This window comes from Callorhinchus milii, unplaced genomic scaffold, assembly GCF_018977255.1.
Source record: "Callorhinchus milii isolate IMCB2004 unplaced genomic scaffold, IMCB_Cmil_1.0 Scaffold18, whole genome shotgun sequence".
Classification (NCBI taxonomy): domain Eukaryota; kingdom Metazoa; phylum Chordata; class Chondrichthyes; order Chimaeriformes; family Callorhinchidae; genus Callorhinchus; species Callorhinchus milii.
The window spans coordinates 6,618,588-6,642,720 of record NW_024704759.1 but is presented as its reverse complement, the minus strand read 5'-3'; the positions used below and the strand labels follow the sequence as shown (position 1 = coordinate 6,642,720).

The window sequence follows — 24,133 nt, the reverse complement described above, 5'->3', positions numbered from 1 at the left end:
AGAGTTGGGTGTCATACACATATATGTGGAAGTTGACCCCATGTCTGCGGATGATGTCACCAAGAGGGAGAATATAGAGATTGTAGAGGAGGGAACCAAGGACAGAGCCCTGAGGAACGCTGCACAAGACAGTGTGGGGGCTAGAGGAGAAACCATTTGTGGAGATGAAGTGGAGGCGGTGTGAGAGGTACGATCTGAACCAGTCAAGGAACAGAGCCGTGAAGGTTGAGGTGAAAGGAGAGGCGGTGGATGAGGATAGAGCAGTCGACGGTGTTGAAGGCAACAGAGACGTCAAGGAGGAAGAGGAGACAGACAGAGCACTGCTCGCAGATGGACAGAATGTCATTTGTCACTTTGACCAGCGCTGTTTCTGTGCTGTGGGTGGCACGGAAATCCGATTGAAGGGTTTGAGAAGGGAATGACGGGAGAGGAAGGAGCGAAGCTGGGAAGGAACAAGTCATTTCAGGATTTTGGAGAGGAATGGGAGGTTGGAGATGGCACAGTAGTTTGGGAGTAGAGATGGATTCAGGGAGGGTTTTTTAAGGATAGGAGTGATGACAGCGATTTATAATGGGGTGGGAACAGTACCAATGGACAGGGAGAGATTTACGATGTCTGTGAACAGAGGGACAAGGAGGTGGAGCTGGGAGGTAAGGAGAGCGGTGGTGATTGGGTCGAGGGAGCAGGTGGTTGGTTTCATGTGAGCTATGGTGGTAATGAAAGAGGAGGGGGAGACAGATTCGAAATTGTGGAGGGAGGGATGAGTAAGGGCTGGGGTGGGAGGGAGAGATGGGGAGGGGGTAGCAGATGGAATGGCAAAGACAGCTGAGCGGATTCCCTCAACTTTGGATTCGAGGAAGTCCAGCATTGCCTCGCAGTTGACATTTGAGGTGAGGATAGGCAAGGCATGAGAGGGAGGGCGGAGGAGCTGGTTGGTGATGGAGAGAGGAGCCTGGGGTTGTACTTAGCCTCCAAGATTGTCTTGGATGACGATTTAGCGGAGGCGAGGGCGGAGCAGTAAGATTTGATAAGGTCCAACCAGATTTGCTGATGGACCATTAAGTTTGATTTAAGCCTCTCAGCGGCACGCATCTGTGTTTTAAGGGAGAGGAGGTAGCTGGTGTACCATGGTGACTTACATGAATAGGACACGGTTTGGGAAGAGAGAGCAAGGAAATCGAGAGTGGAGGGGAGGGAGCTGTGGAGAAGAGTGACCAAGGAGGATAGGTCATTAAGGGAGGAAGCCCAAAGGGGAAGGAGTTCAGATTACTCCAAAACAGCCAAGAGGGAGGGAGGGGATGTGGGTAGCGGAGTGGATGTGGAGGGAGAGGTTGAGGGAGTAGATAAGGGAGGGAAAGTCAGCAGAGGTAGAGCAGGAGGGGGTGAAGTAAGGATGAGGAGGCATTCGGAGCAGAGGGAGAGGGACGATATGAGGGTGGAGATGTCAGGGATGAAGGTGGGGTAGGGCCTGGTGGGGGAGGGCTTGGGGGGCCAATAGATGAGGAGAATTTTGAGGGAAAGGTTGGAAGTATGATAAAAGGTAAGGTGCTCAAAGGATGGGAAGTTTCCAGAGGAGTAAGGGGATAGGCCGAGCGGGGACCGGGAGATGAGAGCTACACCGCCACCATGGCGGTTAGGTTGTGGGGTATGATGGAAGGTGTAGCCAGGTGGTGTGGCCTCTGTCAGGGGAAGCTGCTGCCTGGAGTGATCCAGATTTCAGTGAGGGCAAGAATGTCAATGTTTTCATCGACAATGAGGTCTTGAATGGTGAGTGTTTTGTTGGAGAGGGAGCGGACATTTTGTAGGCTGATGCGGAGGGGACACTTGATAGCGAAATGTGGGGGGTGAGGAGGGGGAGGACTGACAGGGAGGATGGGGATGTGGATCAGGGAGAAGAGCTTGGCCCCCGGGGTCAGGGATTGATGAGCCTTGCGGCAAGAATGGGGTATAAGGCAATCAGAGTGCCTGTTGTTGGACAGACAGCGGCATCTCCCACGATGGGCCTGACGGGGGATTCGCAGGCTGGAGCAGAGGGATTGGCAGTGGGACGGTCGAGCAGGGATAGGAATCGGGGAGGGCGGTGGGAGAGGAGGACCGAGTGAGAGTAATGGAGGGTGGAGGACAGGGGTGGGAGCATTATGGAGAAGCAGCTCAGGTCGGTGGCAGCAGCCAAAATGCCCACGCCGAGACTAAGAGCAAACAGCGGGGGTGGTGGTGGGGGTCAGCGGGGCTGGGTTAGCCCACTGGTGAGAGTCATCATAGGGAGAGGGGACAATGCTGTAGTCCCAGTGAGTCCAGGCTGAGAGATTCAAAGGTGGCGGGCAGATGTGACGTTGGCTGCTGACCAGGAGAGTCAGCGATGGCCACGATGGCTGAGGCGGCGAAAGACAAGATAGGGATAAGCTAGTAAAGTCAACCAGTTACTAATCCCCCAATGTGTGGGTATAAGGCAGGGCAATGGACCTGAAGTGATCTCCTTGCTCTGTGAGCCGGTGAGGACTTGATGGGGTGACCTCGTTCTGCCCTGTAGATGTCTACGCTTCTAACTTATTTCTTTGCTATTTGTGAGGCACGGATGGCACGGGTTCACTAAAGCATATTTTCCACCTAACAGTGTTGACATTATAGGCTCTGTATCAAAATACAAGAAATAATAATATTAACAATTCTTGCATTTGATATGGCGAGTAATGTCATGGAGATATCTCAAAGTTCTTCACAGGATATACTGTAAAGTGCAGTGACTGTGTATTTTGTGGGTGAAAAGCCAGTTGCATACATCAATATTCTACAAACAGCTATGGAGTGAGTGACCAATTTTTTGTTAGGCAGATTGTCATGACCATAATATTATTATTGTCGTAACTAACTTGCAATCAAAGCTTCCACAAAGATTGTTAAGTAAAACTCCAGAATTGTTCTCACATTTCCAGGAGTTGAACTTAGCCACTCGTCTCCACAGACTCTCTCTCTTCCCCCAAAATGAACTTTCCCAGTCTCAGCCCAGGACTAAGAAGGTGCGAGACCACAGTCCAACCCTGGCTATAACTGGACTGGAAGGTGAAAAGCTCACTGTAATTATATAATTGCGAGTGCAATTTCAGACTTGGTCTCTATTACGTTGGCAGCTCAGTATGCTGTCTGTCTCTGTCTCTCTCACTACAATCGATGGCAAAAATCTGTTGCTTTGAATTGTGTTCCATGATCTGATAACTCTGAGAGAGCTCTGGTGATGGCTGGCAACAAGATAATAGAGGGTGAAATTAAGTTTTTGGTTTAAGTTGTGCTGCTCAGAAACAAGGAAGGAGTCACCTAAAAGTCTATTCTGTTCCAAACCTCTTCCTGTGTCTCAATAAGTCTGCTCCCCATGCCTCTGAAGTATTGAAGGTCAGCCTGGCTCAGTCAGTAATAATTGCACCTATGAGTCAGAAGATTGGGGGTTCAAACCCGATTTCGGGATTTGCAGCACATATAGTTGAGGTTGAAACTGCCATTTAGTGCTGGGGTTAGGGCTTGCAATCCTCAGATTTTAGGAGCACCATTACTATACAAGTAGCTGTTGGAGCAATCAGTTGGGGTATTTAAAGGGAATTAATCAGGTACATATGAAAAAAAGGTATTCGAGGGTTCGGGGAATGAGCAGGGGATTGGGATAGATAACACACTTTAGATAGTATAGTATAATAATACTTGCATTTGATATAGTGCCTTATCACGTCGTCGAGACGTCTCAGAGTGCTTCACCTGTCAAGTGGATTGACTATGTATTTGTGGGCAAAACACATAGAATCACAGCAGTCGCTTCTGTGGCAACAAAAGCGCTCAGCGATGTTCAGAAAAAAAAGTTGACCTACTGAGTCCTTGAAAAGATAAAAGCACTCGGTTGTGAGGCGAATGATCTTTGATTTTTGTTTGGACATTGAGCCGCTAAAGCAGAAGGAATTCTGATCCGACTACAATAAGAAGCCCGACTTTGGGTTGTCAGCATCAGAATCGGTTTCTGCTTTTGTTGTGGGTTATTTTCGTGAATAGATCACCGCTTCCAAATGGACAGAAAAAAAGATTCAAATCAAAAGGCTCAAGAAACGAAAGACGCATCAAAGAGGCCCTGATGACTAGAAACTGTGAGGATGAGCCAAATACTGTCGATTACTTTTACCCAGAGCCACTGAGGGAGGCAGAGAAGCAAGACAACCATTTGCCATTAAAGGTGTACTGTCCACTACAGGTTGTTTTCTGGTCTGCAAGACAGAAATTCCAAATGTTGACAAGCATCCCTTCAGTTCAACCAGATGTAGCTTTGTTAGCATATACACGCGGGAGATCTTATTTCCTTCTCTCGTTCATTTGGTAGGATGTGGGTTCGCACCCCACGTTAGGATTTTTAACTCATGTAGTCTGACGTTACAATGCAGGGCTGGGGGGGGTGTGCATTGGTGGAAGAGCCATCCTTCAGATGAGGCATTAAACTGAGGTCCTGTATGACTGTGTTGGTGCACATTAAAGATCCCATAGCACTATTCAAAAAAGAGAAGGGAGTTTCTCCCACAACATTAGTTTCTTAAACCCTCAAACTTCCAAGCTGATTATCAGCTTTCTTATTTTCCTTCGTGCGCACAGGCAACTTTCCTGTAAATGCAGCTCCTGTGGATACAGGTGTGAGAATTAACATGCCTTTGGTCAACCTCCTTCACCCTCCTCCCTCCCCAATCCCGACCCCCAGCTCAGGTCTGAAACATTGATTGTCCTGCGCCTTGGGACGTCCTCCTGACGTGAAAGGTGCTACACAGGTGTCATTTTGTTGTTGTTGTTGTAGTAACTATCGGGAGTTAAGCAAGGTCTCCTTGATGTTGAGGTGGTTTCAAGGTGCTTGGCAATGGAATTTTGGGATCGAGTCAACCCTCTGTGATGGTCGTGGTAAACAAGTTCCTGAGCCAGGAGGATCTGCATTACTCCAGGGCACTGCTGATGGCGGGTCATCTAGCCTCGCTCATTATCAGGTCCTCCCATTCAGTTCCCGTTAACCCTGGAAAGGCCCAATGGGTAGGATGTCCTAGCCAGACAAGCAATGGGAAAGTTTGCCAGGCAGTACTCTCAATGGCAAGCTATGAGTTTTTAGCTGGTTAAACCCCAGCAGTTACCCCAACGCACACTCTGGGGGCTCCAAGTCTTGGTTCTTGTCAACCTGCACCTAATACTATGTGGAATTAGGTAAGTGGGGGATGTCGCTCTCAGGAGAAAGTATCCATTCCATTCACACAGAAATTTCCACATCAAGGCAGCGTATGGAACTCTCAATCTTAAGCATTGTGTTGGGTTTCTGCCTGCGATTAAAACTAAAAATAGATATATGATTCCCTCCCCGCCCTCTTCTTACGATCACCATTGCTGGACTAGTGCTGGCTCGATACTTCGGAAAAAAAGTCTCATCCATATAGAGTTGAAGGATGGTAGAGACCAGATTCCTAGTTATTTGTCAGGATCAACCTTTAAATTGAATGCATGGAAATCAATATCCAATTTAAGTACTTGGCAAGTTCTAGGCTACATCTGAAGAAGCTCATTTTCAGTGCACTCATTAACAACTTGTGCTGCTTTTCATACCACTGGAAGCAAAGCCACGTCACTGCCAGCAACACAGTGATGTGGAGCTGGCCGGCCCATCGTAGTGTTACATCACATTAACTGTCCATTCTGTGGGTAATTTAATCCAACATCACTCTCCTGCTTATGTCCTTCAATATTCTTCTATTTCAAACATCTATGCAATTCAGTTATAAAATTAAGGATTCTGCTTCAATAGCTGTTTATGGCAGAAAATTGCACATTCTACATTTCCTCTCCTTACAGAAATATTAATAATAATAATCCTTTCATTTGATGTAGCGCTTTTCACGTCTTCTAGACGTCTCAAAGCACTTCACAGAACATACTGTAAAGTGAATTGACTGTATATTTGTGGGCGAAACACGGTAGCCAATTACGCACAGCAGTGTCCCACCAACAAACAATCGTGGAGTGAGTGACCAAATTATTATTTTTTTTAAATTTATTTATTCTTGAGGATTATTATCAGGGTGTGAAATAAAGAACCTTGCCCAAGGTTTCACCCTGCCAGGAATCAAACCCAGGTCTCTCAATTGCCAGGCGAGTGCTCTAACCACTGAGCTACAGGACTTCTGCATCATGGTTAAGAGCGACATCAGGGACGGGAACCGACTGTCGGGCGCTGTGGCCAGGGAAGGTTTGCTTGCAGGATCAGAGAGGGTGGACACTCAGTCAGTGAACGAGTTTGGGAAGACGGCAATCAATGCGCCTTATCACGTCATTGAGACATGACAGCCACTCGTGCATAGCAGTGTCCCACAAACAACTATGAATTGAGAGATTCTTGTCCAGGAAACCGGGAGAAACTCCCTTCTCAAATAACACCACAGGATCTTTGATGTCCACCTGAACTGGCAGACAGACCTCAGTTTAATGTCTCATCCGAAGGATGGCACCTCTGACAATGCTACCTACACACTCCCAGCACTGCATTGCAGTGTCATCTTAGATAATCTGATTCCAAGTCCCAACATGGGGTTTGAATCCACAGTATTCTGACCTGGAGCTGAGAGTTCTGACATGATTGAGGCACATGAAAGATGAATGGTATTCATTTGAATACCACCAAATAACAGTCCACTTAAAATGAATGGATAAAGTATTCCAAGGCTTTTCCAGAGCAAACACAGTATCTGAGGACGATAGCTCGCTGAATTGCTATAGTCAGTGAATAAAACTTACATAAGGTATCTGTGTGTTAGTTTACACCATCTTTTGTGTTCAAGAGGCTGACTAACTCCAATAGCTGCCGAGTTAAGCTGCATGCATGGAGGTGGCTGTTTGTAGGAGCAGGACATTGTGGCGTACATAGAAGGGCATTGACAATGGAAAGCAATGAGAAGCATTAGCATGGAGTCCTGTGGCTCAGTGGTTAGAGCACTCGCTTTGCAAGCGAGAGACCTGAGTTCATTTCCAGGCAGAGGGCGAAACCTTGGGCAAGTTTCCTTACTCCACACAGAGCCTAATAATAATCCCTCCAAAACCAAAAATAAATTGGTCATTTTCAATCTACGACTGTTTGTGGGACATTGCTGTGCGCAATTGGCTGCCGCGTTCGCCCACAAATATACAGTCAATTCACTTTACAGTGTGTTCTGTGAAGCGCTTTGGGACGTCCTCCCGACGTGAAAAGCGCTATATCAAATGCAAGGATTATTATTATTATTATTATTATTAAACCATCCAGAGTACTATACAGACACAGTTCAATTGTAACAAATGTATTTATGCCTTCCTTCAACCACCTCAAAGTCACAGCAGGACCCAGCCCACATCTGTGCACACTCTCACTCCAAGGAAACAATTTTACACTGGTTGACATGAGCAGACAGTATAAACCCTGTGAGCATAACCTATACCACATTGCCTCCAGCAGCCTCAACACTGCCTAACTTGTACATTCACTCCGGGAATCCCAAGTCTTTGACGCTCGCCTAGTACTCTTTGAATTCGGTAAGCAGGCTGCATCCCTCCAGAAAGAGAGTGCACATTCCACTCCAGGAACTCCAGGTGTAGGTGGCACACATATGTGGTACTGCATGGTAATTCTTCCAACCTCCACCATTACTCTACTAAGCAGGATGCTCGCTCGCTCAGCACGCCCTTGTTGCTTTACGTCCCACGCCTATCCGCTTCATTATCGGCGGGCTGGCTTTCAGCCACTCTGCCCCCCCATCCTCTGCAACTCCATGCCGCACTCCCTCCGTCGCCTCGTTCGAGGTGCGTCTTAACATCTACCTGTTTGACCGTGCTTTTGGTCATCTTTCCCCACCCATCCCCAGCTCGGGTGTCCAGCCAGCAGTGTCAAGTGCTTTGAGACGTTCTAGACAGAAGGCACGATGGCTTCACAGTGGGAGACAAACTCCCTCTGTTCGTTTCATGACAACGTCACAAGTGACGAGCAGGCATCCTGAGATTGAAACTCGTCAGGGGGAAAAAAATCATAACATTGTCTGTAATGGGGGAATGGTTTCAAGCAAGGAGCAGTCTTCTGTAATAATATGAAATATTGATGAGCTATTTAGTCTAAATGAACTTTTATTTTGCTTAATGTTTCCATAAGTGTGCCAAAGAGTATAACTGACGGCCGACTTTCACTTTACAAGGTGCTTTCTTGTTAATCTGCCATCTGAGCAGCTATTAGTGTCTTTAATCCTTGGTATTAATTAATTGAGATTCTACAGGGCATTACTGGGCACAAACAGTTCAGCATGAAGTGTGTACAGAATAGTACTGGAATTCTAAAGATACTCATGGTAATCACCAGTAACTGGTGCAACTGAAATCGCCAGATCTATTTAGACACATTGAATTATTTAACAGGATGGTGCTGCTCAGTGGTGGACGCTCAGGACGATTTATTCAGGATTTTGCAGGCAATTTAAGGTCTGAAATTCCACCTAGTCTTCGCTTGAGAAAGCATTTTGTCTTACAATCAAAGATTTGTGAATTGCTAATTTCTGAACTGCTGAATTTGGTACATGGCCCTCTCGCTTCTGAATCGGAAAGTTGTGGATTCAAATCCCACGTTGGGGACTTTGTACTCACAGTCCAGGCTGACACTCCAGCGTAGAACATTGCATTGCCAAAGATGCCTTGATTCAGAGGAGACATTAAACCAAGGTCTAATCTGCCTGGTCGGGTAAACTTTAAAGATCCTATGGCACTATTTGACAAAGAGAAGGGAGTTTCTCTCTGTTTCCTGGCCAAAAATCCCCTGCAAGCAAGAGGACTCCCAAAACCTTAGGCAAGTTTTCTTCCTCCCATACCTGTTTACCTAGAAGTAAGTAGGAATCCAGTTATTAGTCGATTGAACGATCACTTTCCGAGGATAATATCATAGAATTATACAACATAGAAGGATGCCATTCAGCCCATCGTGTCTGTGCTGGCACTTTTAGAAGAGCTATCCAAATCAATCCCACTCCACTGCTCTCTTCCCATAGCCCTGCAAACCTGTCCTCTCTAAATAATTTTCTACTTCTCTCTTAAAAGTTGTTATCAAATCGGCTTCCACCACCCTTTCAGGCAATGCATTCCAGATTCGAACAACTCGCTAAAGTTGAAAACATTTCTCCTCACTTCCCCTCTGTTTTTTTTGACAACTATTTTAAAACGATGCCCTCGGGTTACCGACCCACCCGCCAGTGGAAATAGCTTCTCCTTGTTCACCCTATCAAATCCCCTCAATTTTGAAAAGTTCTATTAAGTCTCCTCTTAACCTTCTCTGCTCCAAGGAGAGTAATCCCGGCTTCTCTCGCCTCTCCTGATAACTGAAATCCCTCATTCCTGGTACCATCCTGGTAAATCTCCTTTGCACCCTTTCCAATGCTTTGACATCCTATAGTGTGGGGCCCAGAACTGAATACAGTCTCTCGCTGAGGCCTAACCAGCGTTTTATAAAGGTTCATCATAACTTCCTGACTTTTGTATTCTATGCCCCTATTTATAAAGCCTAGTATCCCGTATGCTTTTTTAACAGCTTTATCTTCCTGTCCTGGCACCTTCAAAGATTTACTTACATAAATCCCCAGTTCCCCAGGGACCCCCAGGTCCCTTTACCGCCTTTAAGATTGTACCATCAGCTTATATTGCCTCTCCTGATTCTTCCTCCCGAAATCCATCACTTCAAATTTCTCCATGTTAAACTTCATCTGCCACACGTCTGCCCATTTTACCAGTCTGTCTATGTCCTCTTGCAGTCTGCTGCTATCCTCCTCACTGGTTACTACTTTTCCTAGCTTAGTATCATCTGCAAACTTGGAAGTTGTATTTCCTGTACCCAAGTCCAGGTCATTTATAATAATACCCTCAGAAAAAAAGTCACTAAATTCACAATTGTTTGTGGGACAATGCTGTGTGCAATTGGCTGCGTCATTTTGTCCACAAAATACACTGTCAATCCTTCAAAAAATATTTTGTGAAACCCTTTGAGACGGCTGAACGATATGATACTATATCAAATACAAGATTATTATTATTATATAAGGGTGGCCTCTCCATAAGGGTTTGTTGGTGCGTGTAGAATTGTATCCGGACTGTCCCATGGTGGTTGTTAACTGGGGGTGGTTGCTGAATGGAGGTGGTTGCTTGAATGGGTTTAACTACATCTGATACACTCATTGACCAGGATTGATAGAGCCTCCTGTTCCTGTGCTCCCATCAGTTCAGTAATTGAGTTCTCAGCTGGAAAACAGACAGAAAGAGATCCAGGGATGTTTGCCAATAGATATATTTTGCCTTGCTTGGTCAGGTTTCAGTTGTTTTGTACTGGGTCTTAAAATAAATGGCATTTCATGGAAATGTGAGGGAGAAAACAGAAATGTATATTTCACGCAAAGCCGTACAGAGGACTAATAACTCGTGACAAATATCTCAAAGTAAAACTCCACTTGTTTTTTTAAGAAAACAAAACAAAAAAAAGAACATTTTGAAAAATTACTGTCAGATAAAAACATCAAAGGCAAGAATTCTCTTCCCCGCCGTACAGTCTGAAAGACGACATGCTGTGCAGAGAGGCAGTTTGTTTCACACTGCATATTCCTGTATCCTCACTCACATCACCGCTGGGCAGAATGACAACTGGAAGCAAATAGCTTTCTGCTGCCTACACTGTAATTGCACCTTTTGATACGCTCATAAAATCACTTCGATTGAGAGGCCTGCTCTATTCGCTCACCATAATTTAACACACAAACACAGAGTCACATAACTTTACAATACACTATTGGAACCTGAATAATCTATCCGGGAGAGGGGGTGGCAGGTGCTGAGGTGCCATCATTCAGGTGAGACATTAACCGATGTCCCGTCAGTGCCTATTTATAAGAACATAAGAAAGGCTAGACGAAAAAAAGACCGCACGCACATGCCCCGAACTACCTATGTAGTATATCCTATAATGTTATTTCCTAAAAGAAAACTATCTATAAGAACATCAGATGGTCAAGTGGATGTTAAAGCTGTTAAACTCAAAAAGACAAACCCTGGACTGTCAGCACCTTGGGATGTCCTACTGATGTGAAAGGAGCTGTATAAATGTAAATATTTATGGTATTGTAAGGCGCTGTACAAGTACCCCTTGGTCTTGTCTCCCTGCTTTTGTTCAGTGGCCAGACATGTTCTGTGTAGTTCACATCAGTGACAATTCCCAGTGCTGCCCGACAACAAACACGATCACAAGGCTGTCTGCGAGCAACCCACAACCTCAATGTCAGACAGAGAGTACGAAAGGCAGCAGCAGAGAATAAAACAAACAACCCAATCCCACGTACACCATCAGCTTCGGCCAAACTTTTAAACAAATCCAATTTAGATGAGGAGCAAAAGGCAAAATACTGCATGTGCTGGAAATCTGAAACAAAAACAGAAGTCGCTGGGAACACTCAGCAGGTCAGGCAGCATCTATGGAGAGAGGAAAGTTTCGGGTCCACGACCCTTCGTCAGAACTGACGGGGGAGAGAGAGGCTTTTAAAGACTAATAGAGAGGGGGTTAGCAGGGCAAGGAAGACAAAGAAGAAAATGGGGTAGAGGACAGGGGATGAGGATTAAAGAGGTGTTAATAATGCAAAACAAACGGGGGAACTGCAACAAAATAGGCAGACCAGAGAGAGAAAAGGTGTGTCTGGGACCCAGATGATGTGGTAATGGTCACCAAAGAGGGGAAGGGGGTATGTGAGCTGTTGTGGTCTGAAATTGTTGAAATTAATTTGAGACCAGAGGGCTGTAATGTCCCTGGCAGATACATGAGGTGCTGTTCCTCGAGCTTGCGCTGCGGCTCATTGGAACAGCATAGGAGACCGTGGTTGGAGAGGTCAGAGTGGGAGGGAGAGTTGAAGTGGCAAGAAACCGGAAGTTCAGGGTTGTGCTTGCCGAGAGGAACACCTTAGATGAGGAACACGTACATTTAAAAGTCTGAAGATGCAGCACATTTCAAAGGTGCCTGGTATTGGAATATGCAGCTTTAACAATAATATTTTTTGCAGTTGATATAGTGTCTTATCACATTGTGAAGAGTTCTCAAAGTGCTTCACAGAATATACTGGAGTGACTGTATATTTTGTGGGTAAAACACAGCAACCAGCTAATTTTATTTGGGGAACTATTGGCCAGGACACCGTGTGAGAGAAACTCCTTTCTCTTTTCGAACCGCGCCGTGGAATCTTTGACATCCACCTGAATAGGCAGGTGGGATCTTGGTTTCAGGTTTCATCTGAAGGACAGACCTCCAAACAATGCAACACCCCCATCCTTCAGCACTGAATTGAAGTGTCAGCTTAGGCTATACTCGCTGTACCCGTTACAGCTTCTCTTGCAACCAAAGGATCCAACATGGAATGTAGATTGACACAGAGACAGACATCTCATCTATACTCATGTGGGAGGACTCCTGTGGGCGGACTTTGTTCTTCAGTTTCATTTAATGGGCCTTCTCTTTTTTGTCTTGCATTTTTACTGATCCTTGAAAGGTTTGATTTTCATTTAGGCATCTTTATAATGATAAATATAACAACAACAAAATTACATTTGTATTGCGCCTTTTACGTCGGGAGGACGTCCCAAGGTGCTGGACAGACAGACTTATAAATGTATAATTTATAATCACTGGGATGTCCTCCCGACGTGAAAGACGCTTTAAAAATGAGATCTCATTGTTGCCGCAGCTTAGCTTCGTCTGTGTTCTTTATTTTGTTCCCGCCGCTTGGCTGCGTGCGTTCTCTGTGATGCCACCGTGCCACGGTCAGCTGGTGCAGACACCAGGTGTAACTGCAGTGTATGCGTACATACACAGGGGCTCTGTGACACATGATGCCACAGCGCCAGTTTGACAAGGCGGCCACCAGGTTTAAGAGTAGCAAAACTGAAAACAACTCATGAACGATTGGAGATACCCAAAAACAAATATGCCCACACACAGACAGACAGACAGTCACCCACAGCCAGACAGAGTCATTTTATTAGTATAGAAGAAGATAGATGATCCCAAGTAACGCTGTGAGGCTTGAACCCACAACCTTCTGACTTGGAGGCGAGAGCGTTTCCACTGCGCCAGGCTGACATAAAATATCCCGGGAGTACTTTGTCTCAATAGCGCTTCCTTTAATGAAGCATCAGACTTTCTAAATCATCTGGACGCTTGAGATCTGTGAAATTTAACTGGACTTCGAAATTCTCAGAATAGCTTGAGCTGACGCTGACTCTTTGTGACCTTCTTTCTCCCCATGTGAAAGGCGCTGTACAATGTTAATTGTTGCTGCTCTTCTGAGCTTTCAGTCATCTTTCCCTTCCCCACCCTCCTGCACTCTTCTCTACCCCACAACTCATATGCCCATTCAGCACTGTCAAGCCGTTCCTCCAAGGTGAAAGGCACTCTATTTAAAAGTAAATTGTATTGTTGAGAAGCAGAGGAGAGAGGACATAAAAGGAAAGCCCTTAAATAATAAGGCTTACTGTCACATCGTCGAGATGTCTTAAAGCACTTCACAGGATTTATTGGGAGATGTAGTGACTGTGTATTTTGAAGGCGAACCCTGCAGCCAGTTGGCACACAGTAATGACTATAATCAGGTTGGAGTGAATGATCAGTTTTATCTGATAGAACACCAGGAAAAACTGTCCTTAACGTCCAACTGAACAGGCAGGCGGGATCTTAAGGCCTTATCCTCAGGTCTCCCACACACACACACAAACAAACAAACACACACAACCAACCACCACATTATTATCAAGAGATTTACCAAAATTTAACAAACTGATAGAACAGGTGCGATGGGCGGTATAGCCTCCAGTAACAGTGCTGCCCTGACTCCATGTTGACTTTGCATTGCTAACTTGCTTACAAACAATTGTTCCTTCAACAAGAGAACAAGAGAGTAGACCACACCACCTGTGGATTTGTTTTGTCAGCGAGACAATTCATTCTTCCAGAGTTTTGAGGCTCTATCTCATTACTGTAACCTTTCATTAGCAGTGAATGTTTTATATTGAATTCCATTTTTATGCATGCTCCACATGCGCCAGACAACCTTCAAAGAAAACCGTTGGGGAAATCTTCCTTTCTCTGGAAACTGTTCATTACACAATGTCAAGAGGTGCACTGAGCCAGCCAGTGTTCTTGCATCAGCATTAGTACACATTGTTCTCATTAAAGGGCTTCAGTGCTACACTGGCGTGTCCGACTAAAGGCTGCTGGGCTTGCCTTCACAACTCTCGGACACTCATTACTACTTGCAACCCGTTATATAATGCAAAAAGATGCTCTTCCCTGGGACTATGTTACAGCCTGGGTGGAATGTACTGGGGAAGGACTTGCATTGCCACCAGAATACAGATGCAGAACTTAAATTAAAATGCTGTTTTGTTTTTCGGAAGTGATTTTTGTATCTCGCCAACTCTCCTTCAGACCACAAGATGGGATTGGTCGCAGAAGGCCCTTTGACCCATTGACCTCATTCCTCCACAACATCTGTCCTACCATTCCCTCTGAAATACTCAGACACAAAAAGAATATGTGATTATATCCCGCATGGGTTACAATGAACACAGATAGGCAACTTGTATTGTGCCTTTCATGCAGGAAGAATGTTTCAAGGAGCTTCAGTTAGAACAGACAACATTGAGCAGGGAAAGGTGAGATTAATAAATACAAATATTAATCTTGCAGTTGATATAATGCTTTATCTTAACATCAAACTATCTGAAAGCCATTGTACAGGATTTGGCATAAAGTGTAGTCACTGTATTTTTTGTTTTATATTTGCACACAGCAATATCCCACACATAATAATAATCCTTGCATTTGATACAGTGCCTTATCATGTCCTTGATACGTCTCAAAGCGCTTCACAGAATATACTGTAAAGTGGATTGACCGTATATTTTGCGAGCAAAATGCGAAAACCAATTGCGCACAGCACTGTCCCACAGAAGGATCTTTAATATTGGAGATGCCATCCTTTTTAATACTGTATATGTGGGGTTTGAACCCACAACCCTTTAACTCAGAGGCAAGAATGCTGCCAACTCAAATAGGCTAACACTATTAAAGATGCTGCCCAAAAGCACAGCTCCCTCTGTTCGCTTTGAGTCACTGTGTCACCAAGCCTAGTAGCAGTATTCTTCCCAGATAGCACATGGACTTTGCATTGCCTGCCTGCTTACAAATAATGATTCATTTTGTAAGTTGCCAAAGATTATATACCATTCACAGTGGAAAAGTTTGGAAGCACAGAGAATGTTCGTTCATCCTTAGATTCACTCGGATAAAAATTTAAAAGTAAATCTGGTTAGATCTTTGAATGCATTAGAGAAATCTTATTTTGTTCCTGAAAGGGCAGCAAATATATCATACATAATCCTGGGAAAGCAGGATGTAATTACATGCCTCTCATTCATCTGTTGGCCTTCGATGAGTGAACAAGTGCGGGGCTGCAGGGAAACCTCCCAGGAGTGTATTGTAGAAGGTAATCACATCACATCATCAAGACATCTCAAAGCACTTCCAACATGGAAAAGGTGCTGTGTAAATGTTATGTTTCTGAAAGGGAAACACAAAATATTGCTCATGTGGCCCACGGACCTTTTTCAAATAGGGAATCCAGCCCGTGGCAGGCAAAATGTTGGACCACACTGGCATATACCATACATTTGACTTTTAAATAGCGCCTTTTAAGTTGGGAGGATGTCTCCAAAGACTTGACAATTCTGGTTGACTGTGTTGACCGAGCTTGAAGTGGGAGCCAAGGGGGAGCACGGTCAAAGAGATACATCTTGATATGGACCTTGAATGAGGTGAAGGAGTGAGTGAGTCAGAGATACTCTGGGATGCAGTCCCAGAGAGCTGGAGCAGAGTGTCTGACCACTGATTCTGGGGAGGATTGGGCAAGGGACATGAAGCAGGCTGGTACTTGACACCATATGAAAAGCCATGGAAACCCAGATGAGCGTGTACCAGGATTACTTTTGTCCTGGAGGTTCAAATCCATTCACTCCCTGGTACCTCCCTATCTCCTCATTCTCCAATCCACCACCTGGCACCTCTGCTCGACTGGTACAAGCCTTCTACTTGTCCCTTGCACCACTGGAGGTCACGCTTTCAGCCACTATGCCTCAAAAGTTTGGAACACTCTACCTCAATCCATCCGCCTTGCCCCCTCTCTCTCCCCTTTTTCAAGTTCTGCCTGAAAACCTTCCTTTTTGCCTGGGCTTACAGTCACCCCCCAGTTCGGATGCAGGATCTGCCACTGTTAAGCGCTCTGAGATGCTACCCTGCATGTAGGACGCAACAACAAGTACAAGTTGTTGTTGTTGTCAGTGGCTCGCAGTCTGACAGCATCCAGACCTTAACAGCTCCCTGTATTTGAAGAGACACTGAGCAGAAAAATCCAAAGAGGAAGCCAGTCGGTGTCTATTACATCAGGTTCCCGTGTGGTTTACCATGGTGTAGACTCCAGCCTGTACCCTTGCAAATGTGATCACAAGGAGACGTCATTTTAAATAAAGCCCGGGAAAGGTGCAATTAGGACTGTAAAGAGACACGGTATATTTAACAGACGCAGGCGGGCGTATTGTGCATCTGCGAGTGTCAATCGTCATCATCTACCTTGTGTAATGACGGCTGCTTCTTCCGAAACAGGGTCCCTTCAGTGTATTTCTACAATCGCACTGGTTAATTCATCACAAAGGGAATGCTGAGCAAGTTATCTGCTTGGCACAATAATATGTGGCATGAGCCTAATAATTCTGTGTTTTCACAGCGAGGCCAGGAGCTCTGTGGGGATCTCTATTGCTGGCTCCTAGCAGGGTTGTTTTGCCTGCTTGTTAACCTCCAATTAGTCTCGCACAGTTTCTAAGCGGATGTGCTTTATGCAGATAACCACGTTCAAGTCACGAAGGCTGCCTTCAGCATCAGGATCCTGGATGTTAACGACAACCCTCCTGAGCTCTCCATGCCATTCGAAGCCGCAATTTGTGAAGACTCCAAACCAGGGCAGGTAATACCAACGCACCACTGGCTGGGGGAGAACTGTCCTTATTCCTCCCAGCAACACAAACAAACAAACACTCACATGCACACACACACACACACACACACACACAAAGACCCTCATTCTAGCAGTGGTTACTCTAGTGGAACCTGGCATCCGTGGGATTCCCAGGGGCCAGTCAGATGGTCATTCTTCGAAAGCCACCAGCTCTTCAACCATACAACACAATAAAATGTATACGTACGATTGGGAAGGACATCCCAAGGCCCTGGACAGTGAAGTGTTTGCACCCACGTTGGAGGTTGGAATCAAGAGGGGTGGAGTGCAACGGCCTTCAAGGAGGCGAGGGAGGGAGCGAGGCGGAGGGATTCGGGGATGGAGTTCCAGAGGATGGGGGCAGGAAAGCTGAAGGTCCAATTGCCAATGGTGTTGTGGGCAGGGCAACTTGAGCCTTTCTGCCCTCACCCTCCATCCCTGAATCCCTTTGCCTCACCCTCTCCCTCGCCTCCTTCAAGGCCCGACTAAAGACTTTCCTCTTTGATCATGCCTTCGGCCACACTCCCACCCCTTCCCCTCCAACCCTCTCAATTCCAAACCCCAGCTCCAGTGCAAGCCCTTAATTGTCCAGCGCCTTAGGCCGTCCTTCCGACGTGAAAGACGATGTATAAATGGAATTTGTTGTTGTATAATGCCTTTCATATCCGGAGGTGAACCCAAAACAACAGGCACTGGAGGCAAGGTCCCAGCACCTGTGAGAGAACCACTTAACACATCAGCACTGCCTTGCACTTCACCAGTCCAACCCTCACCTGTGCCAGTAGCACAGAGGTGAAACCTTAGGCAAGTTTCCTTACTCCACACACCTGGTTACCAAACAGTAAGTAGTCATTAGTCGTTTGGGGAATCGTTTTTCCAGGGGTAATAATCCCTTCAAAATTAAAACTAATAATAATATGATCACTCAATCCAGGAATGTTTGTGGGACACCGCTGTGTGCAATTAGCTATCTTGTTCCGCCCACAAAATATACAGTCAATGCACTTTTCTGTGTGTCCTGTGAAGCGCTTTGAGGCATCTCAAAGACATGAAAAGACCTTATATCAAGTTCAAAGATTATTATTAGTCAGAGAAAACTATACAAGAGGTTAAGGGTCACCTCTTGTTTTTGCAGCTGATCCATACCATCAGTGTGGTCGACAAGGACGAACCACAAGGTGGACATCGTTTTTACTTCACTCTGGCTCCCGAAGCTGCCGACAGTCAGCACTTCACGCTCTGGGATATCAAAGGTAGGTCTGCTGGTGGGAACAGCCCTGGTACAATGCAGCACCAATGTTACTGTGCAGTGATAGGAGAACACACAGAAAAAGTGGAGCTGAGAGAGAAAGACGCGGTCAGTTGAGAGCACTCTCGCCTCTGAGCCAGAAGGCTGTGGGTTCAGGCCTTCAGCCTTTCTACCCCCACCCTCTGGAACTCCATCCTGGAGCCCCTCCAATCACCCACTCCTTTGCCTCCTTCAAGGCCCGTCTCAAGACCTTTCTTTCGACCGTGCCTTCTGTCATCTTTTCTCCTCCACCCCCCGCGCCCACGAACCCTCTCTGATCCCAATCCGCAGCTCAAAAGAAAAACCCTCATTGTCCAGTGCCTTGGGACATCCTCTTGACGTAAAAGGTGCTATATAAATTAAATTTGTTGTTGTTGCACACTGGGTCACATTGCAGCTGCAGGCCTCCAGGCAACAGCAGTGGCTGTTGCTGTGAACCAGCACTATTGACCCAGTTAGGGGGTAAGAGCTCAGTCATCAATACCTTTCAGCTTACACAGCACTCGCTGAACCAACAACTTCATCTCAAGAATTTAAACAGCAAAGATAATAGTCATCAGCAAGGCTCTGCCACAATGAAGGCTAGGCAGGAAAAGTGTGATAAAGCAAACCGCCTTGCACATGTCCTGGATCCTTTTGTCCCTGAATACTACAGTACAGAATGAGGAATCACTAAGCCGAATCCTGCTCTTTACTGAGGTTTCTAAACCTTGGATATATTCGTCAATCTGTGAATGTTGCAGAGCAGTTCAAAGCTTATGAGGCACAGATGTTATGTTGACCTTCCTTTATACGAGGCAAACAGCCGCAGCCTTTTATTTAATTCCAAACAATTGCTGAAGGAACAAAGACGTCACAATCCTCTCACCGATTCTTAGATAAGTGGACAATTAAGCAAGCGGATGCCTGACCACCTATTTGAGGCTAGACAGACACAAAGCACAGGAGTCTGATGCCAACCTCACTTAACATAAGAAATGCTAAACGAAAAAAGACCAAGGTCAATCTAGTTCGCCTTCCACCTTCCTGGCCGTCGCATGCACATGTGTCCCAAACTACCTTTGTACTATATCCCATAATGTTATTTTCTAAAAGAAAGCTGTCTAATCTGTGTTTGAAAGAATCAACACTTCCTACTTCAACCGTCTCCCCAGGGAGCCTGTTCCACAGGTTCACTATTCACTCATTGAAATAGTGTTTGGTAGATTTGTTCTGAATTTATCCCCATTCACTCGCAGGCCGTGTGCTCTGGTTTTACTATTCTGAACAAGTTAAAACAGCCTGTCATTATCTATATTGTCTTGCCCCTTTAGAATATCAAAGACAGCAATCATATCACCTCTCAATCTCTTTTCTAGCATGAACATGCCCAATTTACTTAGTTGCTCCTCATAGTCCTTTTTGTACTGGGGGCGACAGAACTGTACACAATATTCTAAGTATGATTCTCTGACACACCATTCCCAGCGCAGGATTTGCTTCTTCGACAATTCCCAAATCCCCACCCAATCAAAACTTCAGATGACTTTCTCTTTGTAAAAAAGTAAGAGAAGATTTAACCTTATGGTTAGAGCACTCACCTCACAAGCGAGAGACCTGGATTTGATTCCTGACAGGGCGAAACTCGAGCGAGTTTCCTTATTCCACACGCTTGATAATAATCCTTCAAGAAAAAGAAAAAACAATAATTATCTGGTCACTCAATCCACGACTGTTTGTGGGACACTGCTGTGCCCAATTGGCTGCCGCATTTCGCCCGCAAAATATACAGTCAATTCACTTTACAGTGTATTCTGTGAAGCGCTTTGAGACGTCGAGATGTGAAATGCGCTATATCAAATGCAAGGATTATTTATATTATTATTATTATAGTATTATCTGCCAAAACCTGCAATGTCTAGGCCACTTGGCTCAATTGAGATCCTTTTACCATTGAGACCTTTGTATCAAATATTTTATCCAGACAATGCAGCATTCCCCCATCACCATCCTTGAGTGTGAGCTCAGATGCTGAACTCAAGACTCAATGTGATATTTGAACCTACAACAACACTCAACTCCAGAGACTAGAGTGTTACCAACTGAGCCAAACTAACACCTGACTGAATAAAGCACCCTGCACAGCTGACTCATGCAGCTGAGTGTGATCCCAATGGTTTTATTTGATGGAGAAGGTCTGAGTGCAAGCTGGGCAATTAATTACTTTTCTCACCTATAGTGATTGTCTCACTTTCTTCACTTCCAAGCTCCAAAACCCAAACTACCATCACTTCAAAACATCGTATAATTAAACTCTCTGGATCATGCATCCCAATGCCTACTGAGCATCACTGATGACTGAACAGACTATTGCGTAGAGCAGGTAGATGAAGTGAAAAAAAGAGTTAGAGACATCAGTAGCTTCTGGTGAGACAAACACTGAATGAACTTGGGCATGGAGTATTCAGTTGCTGAATCATATCATTCATCTTTTTCCACAGAGCTGATGGGAACCGTCATTGAAATCAATAGATGATTCTCCTGAACTTGAGTATAACAAGTTAAAACACATTGTTTGCCACTGAGAGCACTGTCTGCAAGATTCCTGCTGTTTTTCCAGCTAGGACTACCCTAGCCGTTAGGATTTTGACTTGCAGGGTTAACAATAACAAATTGCATTTATATAATGCGCCTTTCGAGTTTCTCTCAGTGTTCTGGCCAACAATCCCACAGATAAAATTGATCATTCCCTTCTTGGTTCTCCGTGGGACATTGCTGTCAAATTAGATACCACGTTTGCCTACAAAATACAGTCACTGCGCTTTACAGTAAATCCTATGAGCACTTTGAGATGACCTCCAGACGTGAAATGCAAGGATTATTTCATTATTATTGTTGTTATAGATTATACTTTACAGTACTACCCAACAGGAGACTATTCTGCCCATTGAGTCTGGGCTGGTGCTTGATCCCACAATGGTTCCCTACAAATTACTAAGTGTGCTTCTTCTACTGGGGTGGGGATGGGGGGGGTCATTACATGGCAAACGTTGCTGGAATCCATGAATACAATAGAGCTCATGCAGATCATTACCAACAAGTAGAGACGCTTTGGAGGTTTAATTACTGTAGAAAAGTAGATGTCAATATATCAAAAGGAAGGATATAACTAATTAGCAGCAAGATGACTTGTCCTGGAAATATACAATGAGGTTGTGAAGCATTGCCGATGAACTGTCAGACTTAATTGGCAGAGACTTGGATTGCGTCACTTCAGACTTCGAGGAAGAGCCAAAACTTTTCAGCAGAAAGGAGGTGACAAGTGTATGGTTAGAGTAGCCTGAGCCTTAGAGCCCAAGTTACCTTTGCCTGCGATGGGATAGAGACCAACGGGGTTAGGTGCCGGAGCGAGGTTAGTTGCCAGAGCAAAAGTGGCAGCCAGTTTGCACACAGCAAGTCCCCACGAACAGCGATGAAATGAATGACAATTTTATACTTGGGGAGTAGGAGCATTAAAGGCAACCAGGGGTATAGGTAAATGGGCCTGAAAGGATAGCTCTTTTAAGGAGCCAGTATAGACATGATGGGTCGAATGGCCTTCTTCTGTGCTGTAAATTTCTCAGGATAGGTTGAACAGGCAGGCACATGAGCTGATAGCCGAGGGGAACACACTCAATGGGTTGAATGATCCAGATTCCTGTCTAACAGATTGTGCATGGGACCAAGGAATCCAAATTGTAGATAAAGTCAGGAACAGGGTTAATTATTTTAATACCAGGAATTGGTTAAAACTCTTCATAAAACCGAGGCTCAGAACTTTATTCCAGGCTCCATCATTAAAATGAAATCAGTTGAAGTGACCTTAAATGATCGTTCCTTTACATGTGCAGGCAGTGGCAGTGAGGACAATCAGAACACATTCAGTATAAATTGGCTGAAATGACTCATTGCTGCAAATAGCCAATCATTTAGGATTTGTCGGGCTAATTGTCGGAGTCAAATGTTCACTTGAAAATGCCCTTGTTCAGAAAGCGTTTGCTCCATCTTGTGCCTCTGTGTTCAGACTATACTTATACAGTTTACCGTTTGTAAAATGTCCCCAAACCCAACATTTTCCTTTTATCCACAAAATGTTTAGTCAATGCATTTTTTAGTATATCCTGTGACGCGCTTTGAGGCGTATCGATGACGTGATGAAATACTGCATCAAATGCAAGGATTCTTATATATTATTTTCCTCCGATGTTTTTGCCTTATTTAGGCTCAAACACACAGGCAGCAGTGTAAAGCATTTTAAAAACATCCCCGTGACATGAAAGGAGCTATATAAATGTAAATTGTATTGTGTTGTATTTGGCATATTTAGCATTGTGCTTACTTCAGCATCGCTTCCCTCAGTACAATACAATTTACACGTTGGGAAGATGTGAAAATGATTTTCAATGCTGGCTAGGCACTGGAGCTAGGGGATGGGAGTCAACGAGGGCAAGAAGGGAAAGATAACTAAAAGCGTGGTTAGAGAGGTATGCCATGAGAGGTGACCTTGAACGAAATGAGCAAGTAGGAGAGACTCCGGGAGTTCCAGGGAGTGGAAGGTGAACTGGATGGACCTTGGTCTTCTTTCATCTAACAATTTGTACGTTCTTTTGTAACTCCCACAGCTGATGCTGGCTTGAGAGCCAGGCTAACTCAACCACTGGGATTCGAGCAGTTTATCCAGCGTTACTGATCTTCACATTTGCTCTGATAAGATCCCTTCCCTTCCAAATAGGCTTTCTTTCTGCTAGATGTTTCAATGTCCTTTTCTGCTGTTACTTTTTCTTAATCGTAAGATCACACACCTGGGTTTGCAAGATGATTCATCTCCTCACCTTACACCGGGATCTGAGCTCTCAGTAGGAGTTGCTCCTTTTAGGGCTCATTTTAACTGCCTCCAGCTGCAAAGAGAAGTCACCTGCACTGTTATTGGCACTCTGAGTCACCCCCTATTCCTGGAGCTTGTGCTTTGTGACTTCTTCTCAGAAGCACATGAGGAAGATGTATATTGTAAGAATACTCCCTCCCCTAATCGCATAACATAATATGATTTCACTGGAGGAGAAGTAAGGATAAGCGTTATCTGATTATCAAGTGTCAGCCTAATAAATCAGTTTGGGACATCTAAATTTAATTTGTTGTTGTTGGCTCAGTTGACAGCACTCTCACCTGCGTTCAAGACCCAAGGTCGGGTTTTGATCTCACATAGACTGACACTCAAGCACAGTGTAGGGGGAGCGCTACTAATCCCCCCCCCAAAAAGCAATAATAAATTGGTCATTTTCAATCCACGACTGTTGGGACGCTGCTGTGCGCAATTGGCTGCCACGTTTCGCCCACAAATATACACTTTACAGCATATTCTGAGACGTTGAGACGTGAAAAGCACGATATCAAATTCAAGGATTATTATTATTATTACATTGTCAAAGGTGCCATCCTTTAGATGAGACATTAAACCAAGTTTCCATATCATCTCCCTGTTCAGGTGGCCAACAATCCCCCAGATAAAACTGGTCACTCACTCCATGGCTGTTTGTGGGACATTGCTGTGGCTGCTGTGTTTGCTTACGCACACTTTATAATATTAATAATAATAATCCTTGCATTTGATGCAGTGCCATATTACATCTTTGAGACGTCTCAAAGCCCTTCACAGAATATACTGAAAAGTGAATTGACTGTATATTTTGTGGGCGAA

The 24,133-nt window shown here is 44.9% G+C and overlaps 1 protein-coding gene across 2 annotated transcripts in view; it reads left to right on the top strand.

Moving 5' to 3' along the window:
- The window catches only part of LOC103172959 (cadherin-22), a 143,442-nt gene that overhangs the window by 106,027 nt on the left and 13,282 nt on the right, over window positions 1–24,133 (top strand). For both annotated transcript variants that reach the window (XM_042341765.1, XM_007885645.2), the window contains 2 exons: window positions 16,978–17,099; window positions 18,265–18,382. In XM_042341765.1, the coding sequence (XP_042197699.1) occupies window positions 16,978–17,099; window positions 18,265–18,382 (240 nt within the window). The remainder of the gene's footprint in view (window positions 1–16,977; window positions 17,100–18,264; window positions 18,383–24,133) is intronic.